This window comes from Ascaphus truei, chromosome 9 (genome assembly GCF_040206685.1).
Source record: "Ascaphus truei isolate aAscTru1 chromosome 9, aAscTru1.hap1, whole genome shotgun sequence".
Lineage (NCBI taxonomy): Eukaryota > Metazoa > Chordata > Amphibia > Anura > Ascaphidae > Ascaphus > Ascaphus truei.
In genome coordinates, this window is record NC_134491.1 from 978,244 (window position 1) to 991,578 (window position 13,335).

At 43.0% G+C, this 13,335-nt stretch overlaps 1 protein-coding gene across 2 annotated transcripts in view; it reads right to left on the reverse strand.

Moving 5' to 3' along the window:
- Positions 1-562: 562 nt before the first annotated feature.
- Positions 563-13,335, reverse strand: part of ARHGAP5 (Rho GTPase activating protein 5) — a 72,216-nt gene continuing 59,443 nt past the window's right edge. For both annotated transcript variants that reach the window (XM_075613163.1, XM_075613164.1), the window contains exon 6: positions 563-795. In XM_075613163.1, coding sequence (XP_075469278.1) covers positions 638-795 — 158 coding nt within the window. In that variant the 3' untranslated portion in view covers positions 563-637. The remainder of the gene's footprint in view (positions 796-13,335) is intronic.

Below are 13,335 nucleotides of genomic sequence, written 5' to 3' on the forward strand. Positions count from 1 at the left end.
AAATCTAGGAGTATTGCACCAGTGAGTTGTCCCAGTTTCATTCCACACTGGATTTCATTGCAAACATCTAGCAGGGTAGTTACCGTGGAGTGTTTGGGGCGAAAGCCAGATTGGAATTGGCTAGGGAAATTTGTCTTGGTATAGTAATCGTTTAGTTGGGAGTGAACACATTTTTCCATGACTTTGGATACTATTGGGAGAAGAGAGATGGCCTGTAGTTTCAGACAGTGTTTTTGTCCCCCCTTTTGAAGATTGGGACTGCTCTGGTAGTTTTCCAGGTCTTAGGGATATGACCTGCAGACAGAATAGAGTTGACTATGGAAGCAATTGGTTTGGCAATGGCTGGGGCACCAAGTCTTAGGAACTTAGATTGCAGTAGGTCAGGTCCATATTGGCTGCTTAGTTTTAATTTGAGGAGCCCTTGTGTAATCTCTTCAGATACTGGGAGAAATTGAAAATTGTGGGCAGTGTTGGGAGAGGGTGGGGCTATGGGGGTACTCTCAGAATGAGGTTCACATTTGTGGTATGGGTTGCGTTTCGCTAATAAGTTAGTAGCACATCCCACAAAGTAATCATTGAATACATTTGCAATGTATACTCCTGATGTATAGAAAATTACAACAAACCATAATTTCTTTCAGTGCCTTGACATGCGTTGCTGGCCTCTCATGGAGTAAAGTGTTAACAGAGGCCGCACACCACATAAGGGCCACTTACCTTGATCAAACTGCTTCTGAATGTTATCTTGGTCCGTCTTATTTCCACTGACACGGTACAGACCTTCAGTGCTTAGACCTGCGTGAAGGGGAAAGAAAGACCATGTTAGTGGCAGAGAGCACCGTGGGCTGTTATAAAGCCATTACAGGGTGAAGTCAATGGCAACAAAAGGAAAAATCACTTTGTTATCTCTTTGGATGTCATGGTAAAATAACAGAACGTGGCTAACCCATGGATTCAGAGAAATAAACATTTCAGTCCTCCCTAACACTGAAGTGAATTCATGGGAGCAGACTGTGTAATGCGGAGTGTGAAATAACAGTCTGCCTATAGCAAGGCAATTATGGTCACATGCAGGCTGAGCCGACTTGCCACCAGGCACAGTAAGTCCGGCCAACGATGCAGCTATGGGATGGGGGTTCTGACACTGACTGATAACAGCTTAAATATTTAATTCTGTAGTTTTGAATTTGCTTCAATAAGTAAATCCATTCCCTAAAATGAGGAAACTTAAAAAAAAATATATATATACACATTTTTGTAGAGTTGGCGGAGACCAAAAGAGATTTATTTTCTTTTCAATTTCCGCTGAAAACACCTCATCAATCTTTATCTGATCTCAGTGTTCAAACTATGTCAGTCCTCAAATGAGCAGGTCAAATTGTTTTTTTCTTTGTGCTTTGGAATCACAGAGCCAACATTGGTCAAAGAGATGCATCAGGTGACGCGGAATTCAGTGGGCCGAGTAAAGCAACGATTTTAGCAATTTATATTGTGTCAAATAAGACTAAACTTCAAAATCTTATTTATCATTACGGGATGGGAGCTGGGGTCACTAGACAGGACTGACCCTTCCTTGAATTAACTTTTTCCATGGTCAGTTAGGTGAGTGGTGCTTAACTCCAGCCCTCAAGACACCCTCTCTTCCCCCCCCCCCCCCCCAACAGGTCAGGTTTTACTATAGGGATATCCCTGCTTCAGCACAGGTGGCTCAGTCTTCGACAGGAGTTTTAGTAGAAGTTATTTTTGACCTATACTAAAAGCAAATACACATTTAAAAATAAAATGTAGGCGAACGGGGCCTATAACCCAGATCACATCTATAGCTAAAAGGAGCGGGCGAGTTTAACCCTTCTAATGCCAGAGGGGTCTAGGCTGTATGGTCAGAGAGCTAAGGAAATACGACAGTGTTTCTGGAACAGTCTCATGTAGATCATCATGCAACTATTTCCTGTCCAAATGAACTTCTCCTTCAGAACAGATGTCACAGGGAGGATTTTACTCTCTCTGGATGAGGTTGCTGATCCGCTGGGGATCACTCCCAGCATTTCCTCGCATCACAGATGGTGAATTAAGTGAACACAGATTCCTGGTTAAATAGTTCAGAGCCCCATAACTCCTCCACTGCATTCAGCTGTATTAGGCATCCCTTCAGAGGAGCATTGCCTGCTAAGTAATCATTTCTTGGCCCCTCTTGTGGTATAGGAGTTAATGGGTAAATTGTCAGCCTCTATAGGTCTCCACTATCCAGCAACAGCTCCTACAATCCAACAGTTTTTGTAACACTGCTGGTTTTGTCAAGTTAACAGAGAAGGATGAATGGTGGAAATGGTGTATAGGTGGATTTGCATACAACATGCAGAAGTCTCACAGAAACATCTGGACAGGGATCTTCAATTCGCAGGCCGTGGATCAAATGCTGCCCCTGAAGGGTCGTCGAGTGGCCCTTTGACTGTGCCCGTAACTACAATGAGATCAACTGAAGCAATTTCTATACTGAAAGTCACTCCCAAGCATGGCATGCGCACACACGCAAGAAAAAGGTTTTGTCTTCGCAAATATATCTTAAATTACATTTCCAACACTCGTGGCCCTCCAACTCATACGCATTGCTAGTTGATGAGCACTGATCTAGAATGAGGACATCAAAAGCATAAGATGCAGACAAGATTAACCCCTTCAATGCGATGTAAACCCCTCTGCCGTAAAGAAATAGAAAATAAAACAATATGTGAAGCATTGAGAAATGGGCAATTTATTGGTGGTCAGACTGCAAGAGACAATCAGAAACTATTTTAAATCTGCAGTCCAAACTTTTTTTAAATTGTTTTTTTAATTCCTCTCCCCCCCTTTAATATGTGCATCAATACAATCCACACAATGATAAGTAATTAGCTAAATTGCTGATCTATCGGTGAAGATTTGGCTCGGGGGTTCACTAAATGGCTGTCAGTGCAGCAGAAGAGGACTAAAGATGCAAAGTTCTGTGGGGAAGATCATGTGACCAGGCAGTCACTAGCTACAATTGGTGCACTGCTAGAGAGGGCAGGGCTCAAAAGGGGTGTGCCAGAGTCTGTTTCAGAAGAGGAAGGGGATGTGACTTTGTAAATTGTTGCTAAAGAAACAAAAATGCTTGTTACATTAGAATACTAAAAAAATGTCATTCAGTTTGAGAAAATATTTGTAGTATTTTTTTTTATAGTGCAGAACTGATTTATTTAAAAAAAACACACGTAGAATATTGCTTGGTCTGCAGCTTTAAACGCTAGTTGGGAGACAACAGGAATGTCTCTGCATGTCCCTACCTCCCATACCAACAGAAAAGGCTGCACTGGATGGACAAGAAAATAAAGTACCACTCTGTCTGTTTGTGTTTTTTTCAAAACAGAACCTTCTGCTTTGCTTAGAAGAAAAACCAAGTGACATCAGTAATAACAAACAGGTCCTTAAGCACGGCTCCCTTGTTTATACATGTGCATGGCTGCCTTTACGCAAAGTACGGCTACTTTTTAATTTGACTTTGAGAGATGCTAAAGCAGAGCTAAATTTTACGTGTCCCTAACTATTCGAATGTACTGGTCACTCAACCCTAATACAAGAGTTAAAAGTGGGTACTTGCTTCAGTTGCAGCAATGTCCGTGGATCCCGTATGGCAGGAGTGGCCAACTTAAGTCCTCAATTGTCACCAACAGGTCAGTTTACAGGATGTCCCTGCTTCAGCACAGGTGCCTCAATCAGTCTTCAAATGAGCCACTGATTGGGCCACTTGTGCTGAAGCAGGGATATCCTGAAAACATCACCTGTTGGTGGCCCTTGAGAACTGGAGTTGTCCACACCTGCCGTACGGGAGGTGCAGGGTTGGGACAGCGAAGCAAACGTTGGCACAGATTCAGGAAGCAGAAAGCGAAGCATTTTTCACGGGGTGAGAGTACGTTGAAATAATTGGACCCTGGGGAGCATGTGACATTGGGGAGTAATGGAGAGCGCAGAAATGCCTCATTCTTTTACTGCAACACAGTGCGGACTGGCAGGTTCACATGCTGGGGACACTCACGGAGGAAGGAGCAGGGCTGCAACAGGACTCCTCACATGTAACCCCTCGGCTGCCTGCCAGCCAAAGGTTTTAAAAACATAGTCCTGAATACTTACAGCACACACTGTGCACTGACGCCTTCTCTATGATGTAGAACAGAGGAGGCCAACTCCAGTCCTCAAGGGCCATCAACAAAGTCAGGTTTTCAGGATATCCCTGCTTCAGCACAGGTGGTGCAGTCTGAGCCAAGAGTGCTGAAGCAGGTATATCCTTAAAACCTGACCTGTTGAGGGGGGTCTTGAGGACCCGACATTGAGAACCTCGGCCTTATGCCATTCAGGGTACGTATTAAGTCACTGTGAGGGTTAAACAATATAAGATAAACGGACCATGGTGTGTTTTCCTGGGCCGGAAGGGGTCCTATGGAATAGCACCACTTGGTACACATTGCCCACAAGTTGAGGTTTGAAAGATCTTCCTCAAACAAAATTTAAAGCTGGTCCTCTATCCCGTGCAATGTGTTGCACCGCTGTGGTTTGAGGACAACGGAACAGCCAACAATCTGCCAGAGAAAAGAGGAAGAACACGTCGGCAGCACGAGACATGTTTAAAACTGCAGCGCTGGGCGGACGCAGGAAATCACAGCTGCTACCAAACCCTCGCAAGAAGATAAATGAATGGACAACCCAAGGCACTGCACTGCTACTCTGTGGATCTACCCCTGGCAGTGAAGCGGTTAACGAGCATGCAGAGGTGACATAAGAGTAAACCACCTAATTAACGAGGAGTGTGAACAGCAATCAATTAGTATCTCGCTCTAGCACTTTACATTGCCACCTGGAGTAGTTATAGTAACAGGCTTACAGAGCTGTGAGATGACGTGTGCGAGTATAGGAATGTGACACACACGAAAAGCTGAAACCCCTACGAAGCAGAATACCCGGGAGAAGTCTTCGCCCATGTAACCCTGTACATTTGGGATGTTTGATGCATTATCTTTACTCATTTAGGCTCAAAACCCCAACTAAATAATATTGTGGAATATTCAAAGACATTACATGTAGCCGGCTTGTGTTGGGGCTAGTTCGAAGGGAATAGTCGTATTGAACTGTTAGATGCTCCAGGGATTTCAGGCAAGACAAGGAAGCTTTTTAGAAAACGCTGGCCATTTTTAACGAACATAAATTATATCCGTGTCGCCAGAAGGAGTGGAGGACGGAGAGGTTAGGTCTCAAAAAGGTATATTTGTGATTAGTAAAACTTTCTTAAACAGCAGGTGCACGCCAGCTGTGAGGTGTGGCCTGTTTCTGAAGCACCAACAGCCTTTATAATCCAGTTAAAAGCTATCAGAAGAGGGATTACCGATAGCATTTAAATGGCTTTTATTCAAGTGCCCGGAACCAATGTCTGAGCGGGAGAATTAACTCCTAAAAGACTAGCCAATGGGAGCTCTTTTACTAAGGTACATGATAGTCTGAAGGGAGGGGGAGCAGCTTAGTGTTTAATTAAAGGCCTGGCCTTTGAAGTGGGCGTATCCTGGCCAAATCCTAGTGCCACTTCGGTTTGGTGCCGTGATTTCTGGAGCGTTGTCTTCAAACACTCTAAACTGCAGCAGCACCTTATACAAGAAACCTATTACAGAATTATTAATGTATTACAATAGAATTATTATATGTTAAAATTATTGTAACTCTTTTTTTTAAAGGTGCAACACCGTGAACATGACCTTCCCCAGGTGTCCTACACAGAGTTTCCTTGCATCTATCCCACTGTGTAATAGGCTCGTCTGGCAGCAAAGGGTGAAAGTGTACACACACACACACACACACACACACACACACACACACACACACACACACACACACACACACACACACACACACACACACACACACACACACACACTTTATGCTGCCCTATAAACTGGAGGACAAAAGCAATGATACTTAACTTGCGACAGAATTACCCCATATCTGACTTGGGGGATGCCTCAGCGGACACACTGCAGCTCCTTTCAACACCTGGTATTCTTAGCCTCCTCTCCGCCAGAGCGCTCACCGCCCGGGGCCACCGGGCAAGTTGGGGCTCCCAATTGTATCTGCCAGGAAGTGGCTCCCTGTGTCTGGAGAACGGGGTGTTCGCACTGCGCTAACCGGGCAGCAGCAAGACGCATACCAAGGGTTTTAAATGACGTCTGGATAGGACACAGGGGCATATGTGATCTTATAAATGCAATGGACTATATTTTATTGATGTAAAACACACTTTGATGAAGGAGACTTGCCCCAACCTTTCTGCCTGTGGTGTCCCAAAGAGAGGGTTAAAAATACTACGCTCATTATTTAAAGTCATTGCAGCCCACAAAATGTGATATGGGGCATCTCATCTGTTGGTGATGCCTTTTCTCCAAAATGTTTGCGGTGAAGCAGTGTACAAGCAGGTTGTAGTAGTTACATAGTAGATGAGGTTGAAAAAAGACATAGGTCCATCAAGTTCAACCTATGCTAAATTTAGACAACAGATACTTTATCCTATATCTATACTTACTCATTGATCCAGAGGAAGGCAAACAAAAAACCCCATTAAGGGGAAAAATGAATTCCTTCCTGACTCCAAGTATTGGCAATCGGATTAATCCCTGGATCAACATCCTTCCCATGTATACTTATTTGGTATATCCCTGTATACCTTTCCCATCTAAAAAGATGTCCAACCTTTTTTTTTTAACTAATCTATTGTATCTGCCATCACAGTCTCCATGGGTAATGAATGCCACATTTTAACTGCCCTTACTGTAAAGAACCCTTTCCTTTGTTGCTGGTGAAATTTCCTTTCCTCCAACCCAAAGGGATGGCCCCGAGTCCTTTGTACTGCTCGTGGGATGAACAGTTCTTTTGAAAGCTCCTTGTATTGTCCCCGAATATATTTGTATATAGTTATCATAAACCCCTCTTAGACGCCTCTTTTCTAATGTAAATAAATCTAATTTAGCTAGCCTCTCCTCATAAGTTAGATTGTCCATCCCCTTTATTAATTTGGTGGCTCTCCTCTGCACTCTCTCCAGTTCCATAATGTCTTTTCTTAGGATTGGTGCCCAAAATTGTACTCCATATTCAAGGTGTGGTTTTACTAGTGCTTTGTAAAGGGGCATAATTATGTTTACTTCCCTTCCAGCCATTGCCCGTTTGATGCAAGATAAGATCTTGTTTGCCTTTGCAGCTACTGCATGACATTGGGCACTACTGCCAAGCCTGCAGTATACAAGCACTCCTAAATCCTTCTCCATTAAGGATTCCCCCAATATATCTCCATTTAATTTGTAAGTCGCCTTTTTATTCTTGCATCCCAAATGCATAACCTTACATTTATCTGTATTAAACCTCATCTGTCATTTACCTGCCCAGGTTTCCAGTCTCTCCAAGTCCTTCTGAAGAGAAATTACATCCTGCTCTGATTCTATTACCTTACACAATTTAGTATCAGCAAAGATGGAGACTTTGCTCTCGATCCCAACCTCAAGGTCATTAATAAACAAGTTAAAAAGCAGGGGTCCCAGTACCGATCCCTGAGGTACTCCACTCACGACTTTAGCCCAACCTGAAAAAGTTTCCTCTGTTGTCTGTCCTTTAACCAGTTTTCAATCCAGGTGCATATATTATTACTGAGTCCAATTTTCTTTATTTTGTACACCAACCTCTTGTGTGAAACCGTATCAAAAGCCTTTGCAAAATCTAAGTAGACCACATCAACTGCATTACCCTGGTCTAAATACCTACTTACCTCCTCAAAGAAACAAATAAGGTTAGTTTGGCAAGATCTATCCTTCATAAATCCATGCTGACTATCACTAATAATTTTGTTTTCCATTAGGTGTTCCTGAATATTATCCCGTATTAAACCTTCAAGTAGTTTCCCTACTATTGAAGTCAGGCTTACAGGTCTGTAATTTCCCGGTTGTGATCTAGCTCCCTTTTTAAATATAGGCACCACATCTGCTTTACGCCAATCTTGTGGTACTGAGCCTGTGGAAATGGAGTCCATGAATATTAAATATAATGGTTTTGCTATTACTGAGCTTAACTCGTTGAGAACTCTTGGATGTATGCCATCGGGGCCAGGTGCCTTATTTACTTTAATTTTTTCAAGTCGCTTATGAACTTCTTCCTCAGTTAACCAATTGTTCATTAATATGGAGGTTGTGGCTTCCTCCTGCGGCCCTACTATTGAACTTGATTCTTCTCTGGTAAACTCAGAGGCAAAGAATCTGTTTAATATCTCAGCTTTTCCCTTATCTCCAATAATCTGCCTACCCATCTCACACGGAAAGGGTCCTATATTTTCTTTTCTCATTTTTTGTTATTAAGGTACTTAAAGTACTTTTTAGGGTTGACCTTACTTTCTATTGCAATCCTTTTTTCATTATCCATTTTTGCTAATTTGATTGCCCTTTTGCAATTTTTGTTACATTCCTTATAATTCTGATACGATGTCTCTGTCCCTTCTGACTTAAAGAATCTAAACGCCTTCCTCTACTTGTCCATTTCCTCCCCTACCTATTTTTTTAGCCACATTGGTTTTGACTTATTTCTTTTATACTTATTACCCAAGGGTATACACTGATAGGTGTGCTTTCTAACAATGTTTTAAAGACTGCCCATTTATCTTCTACATTTTACCCTGCAAAAACATCATCCCATTGTATTACTACTAGAATAGACCTCCGTTTATGAAAATCTGCCTTTCTAAAGTTTAAGGTCTTTGTTGAACCCAAGAAATCTATTTTTTGATCATTTATTTCAAATGAGATCATGTTATGATCACTGTTACCCAAATGTTCCAGGACTTGAATATTTGTTATTACTGCTACATTGTTTGATATGACCAAATCCAGTATTGCCCCTCTCCTGGTTGGTTCCTCAATAATTTGGGTCATATAATTGTCTTTAAGCACCCCCAAAAACCTGTTTCCTTTTGTTGTAATGCTACTCTCATTGCCCCAGTCTATGCCTAGATAATTAAAATCCCCCATTATGCAAACATGATCCAGTTTTGATGCCTTTTCCATTTGCAAAAGTATTTTAGCTTCCTGAATCTCACAGATATTTGGTGGTTTATAGCATATTCCCACAAACATTTTCTTAATACTTTTACCTCCACTGCTAATTTCTATCCACAAAGTCTCTACATTTTCATCATTCCCTTCATAAACATCATCCGTTATAATAGGTTTTAGATCTGGTTTAACATATAAACATACTCCACCTCCCCTTCTATTTGTTCGATCCTTCCGAAAAAGGGAATAACCCTCTAAATTAACTGTCCAGTCATGAGTTTCATCCCACCATGTTTCAGTAATGCCTATGATATCATACTGCTCCATTGCAGCTATTAATTCAAGCTCCCCCATTTTATCTGTCAGGCTTCTTGCATTAGCGAGCATGCATTTCAGGGTTTTTTTCAGCCTGTACCATCTTATCTGCTCCTTCCTTTCTGCACCCACTTGGGTTAGTCTTTAGAAGTTTTCTAGTGTTATCTGTATTTACCATGGGTGTCTCACAGCTTGTCAAACTCGCACTTGCCCCCATTCTACCTCCATACCACCTTGTATCCTCATCTATTCCATTTAGTTCATTATCTGTTTCATTCCCCTCCCTCCTCCATCCTAGTTTAAAATCTCCTCCAACCTTTTTAGCATTCCCCCCCCTAGCACAGAAGATCCCTCTCCATTGAGGTGCAATCCGTTCCTAGAATATAGATGGCACCTCTCAGAAAAGGAGTCCCAGTGCTCTTAAAACCCAAACCCTTCTTCCTGCACCACTTTCTTAGCCATGCATTAACCTCCCTGATCTCATTCTGTCTCCCTGCGCTAGCGCATGGCACTGATAGTATTTCAGGAAATACTACCTTGGAGGTCCTTGCCTTAGGCTTTTGGCCTAGATCTCTGTAATCATTTTTAGGACCCTCCATCTTTCTCTAACTTTGTCATTGGTGCCAACGTGTACCAAGACCGCCGGGTCAATCCCAGCCCCCACCATCTGCACCACTAATCGAAGCAAGGGCCTGCTCAGTGAGCTCTAATTCCCTTTCAAGATTGCCAATGTCCCTCAATATTGCAAGTTGCCTCTTCAGATCAGCAATCTCTGATTCTAAAGAGACCACCCGCTCACACCTCTCACAGCGTATGCTCCTTGGAACAGCTGCTCCAAGTGCACATACATGTGGCAAGATGTGCATTGAGTGGCATTTTCAATCATGGTCATTCTAGCAACTAACAGTAAACTGTACTTCAATATACTATACCCTGTTTAACCGCTTCCTTATTCAAACTGCATCTGGTTCTAATTGCACACACTTTAAACAACCAGCACTTCAAATCAACCAAACGGATCAGTCAGTACACGCAAGCTCAGGATTCGTTAGAAGCCTCTGTTTAAATAGGGACACCCACCAGGTGTTAGGTTATCAATTAACTAACCCCACCCACTGCAGGTGTGTTAGGCCAGCCAATTAACCAACCACACCCACTGCCTCAGGCAGGAGAAAAGGGGAAAAAAGTTACAGGCTTCAAATTACAGCACACTTTAAAAATAAATTAACCCACTGCACACTCCACAAAAACAGCCACCCCTGCTAGTATACCCAGTACTTCCCTTTCCTTCTGGTTCTAACTGCACACACTTTAAACAACCAGCACTTCAAATCAACCCCACGGATCAGTCAGTACACGCAAGCTGAATAGCAGAATAATTCTCTAGAAATCAGTGAAAAGAATCCAGAAGCAAAATAACAGAGAAAAAGCTTTCAAAATATCAGCTCACGCATTGCTAGAGGCTGAACGGAGGACGGCAGCAATGCCGATTATAGGGGGGGGTGACCATGTTCACATTCACACAACATGGCTTAGGATGCAGTGCACAAGGTAGGGCCTTTCTGAAGTGTTTCTATTGTGTGAGAAGCAGAGTGTCTCTCTAGTCAGTTTATGTACCTCTTGGTACCGTTAAGTAGTGGAGCTCTTTTGAGCTGGAAAAGGTGAGCAGGTAGTCTGAAACAAGCTCTGGGCGCTGCATTTTCCCCCCTTACATGTTCAGAGTCCAAGCCAAACAAAATATGCCCAATCTCCTCTGCCAGAGGGGTGAGAAATGCTGCCGCGAGAAGGGCCATTAATGGGTAAATGTGAGTGGGAAGTAGTTTAATATTCTATATATTAAAGTACTGAACACACTGAATATTGGTGAATGTGTACTGTTAACAGCTGTGTTACCGGAGGGAGGGGGGGGGGGGGGTAAGAGAAGCACGATAAGAGTTTTTTTTTTTAAGCATGTTCTTGTATATCGCTGCTAGTTTTACGTAGCGCTCTACAGAGACATTTTGCAGACATAATCCCTGCCCCGTGGAGCTTACAATCTATGTTTTTGGTGCCCGAGACACAGGGAGATAAAGTGACTTGCCCACGGTCACAAGGAGCTGACACCGGGAATTTAACCAGGCTCCCCTTCAAACTCTCAGTGCCAGTAAGTGTTCCTCTCCCTAAAATGATGCAAAGTTTATTCTTTGATAAACTTTAAAAACAGAAAGTCTTCTTCCAGGTAGCGCTTTCTGATAAAACTTGTAACGTGCAGCACCGTTTGAACGAAGCGTTCGTAAAATAACAAGGTTTAATAGCCTGTTCTCCAACCATTAAACCATTTTTGCTTTATGTACCCTTTCTTGACTGACTAAAATAAAAAGGCATGCAAAAGCAGAACTATCCACGCCCATCTCCTCATGTTCTTGCAGGAGGAACAGCCTCTCTGATACAGACAGTCGCATGGAGGATTCTTTGGAAGCAGTGAATGGAAGATGTAACATTAAGAACCCATTATAGCTTAGAGCAGGGGTGGGCAACTCCAGTCTTCAAGTGCCAACAATAGGTCAGGGTTTCAGGATATCCCAGTCAAAGATTGCACCTCCTGTGCTGAAGCAGGGATATCCTGAAAACCTGACCTGTTGGTGGCCCTTGAGGACTGAATTTGCCCACCCTTGGCTTAGAGGTTCTGTCAAAGGACAAACAAACTTTATAATATGGCAAGGAGTCTTTTACAGGAAAGAACTTCATATTAGTCACAGACAATTAATGTGCTGCAGCAGGTTCCTATAAAAGGCTTAACACAGGTTAACACAGACCTCTGCCAGCAAAAGAGTTAATATTTCACCAGGAAAGGTGAACTGATACTTTGAGCATGTCCTGGGAAGGAACAGGGAGTCACAGTGATGTCCTCACAATCATTTGAATAATGCAGATCAAATGACATGGACTCTGCTTTTATGTGTGTCTAGCACAATCTCAGGCCGCTTCTCACTGCCCTTCAGCAGGAGGCTGGGGATAGCCCACATTTAGAACACACACACACACACACACACACACACACACACACACACACACACACACACACACACACACACACACACACACACACACACACACACACACACACACACACACACACACACACACACACACACACACACACACACCTTTATCCTCAGCTGAGGTCATCCAAGCTTTCTGACATCGCTAGGGTTTCCACAGCAACAGATTATGACGTGAAAGAGAAGAGTTTAGCAGGCGACAGTGAGTTAAGAGTGGGCTGAGAAATGCATTCCTACTCACACACCGGAGCAGCAGCTGCAACACTGCCAACGTTCCTCTCCATCATAGTCCTGCCAGGACACATTGCAGAGCCCCCAGAAATGCAGGATATTGTGCACTGTGTTTAGGACCAGAAATCAAGGACTGGGTCAAAATATCCCCTTCCTTTACCTTACATCTCCCATCCCTACCCCACATATCTTATCAAAGGAAACCATGTCCCGCTCCTAGGTTGACGACAATCAGTCCCACGGGTCTTTCTCCTCCTATACTTTCTCACCGACACCTTGTTACCACACTGCCGTTCAGGTTGTAAGCTTCATGGAGCAAGAACCTCCTGAATCATGTGCGCGCTAATGTCATTTTATTGTTAATATGTCTTTAAGCCCCCATCGTACTCCACTGATAAATATGCTGGCACCATATAAATGCAGAAGTAAATCATTTTTGGTGTTTGTGTTCTTATAACACAGAATATTGCAGACACAAACCCTTGCCCTGAAGAGCTTATAATCAAATTACTGGTGCGGGAGACAGAGATAAAGGGACTGCAAGCTAATACTCAGATTTGTACTTTGCTGCCCAGCTTCAAGCGTATAAACTGCCAATTCCCAAATGACCATCACCTGCGGCCACCTAAGATATTAAAAAGTATGGGTACTGTGCCTGATTTCAG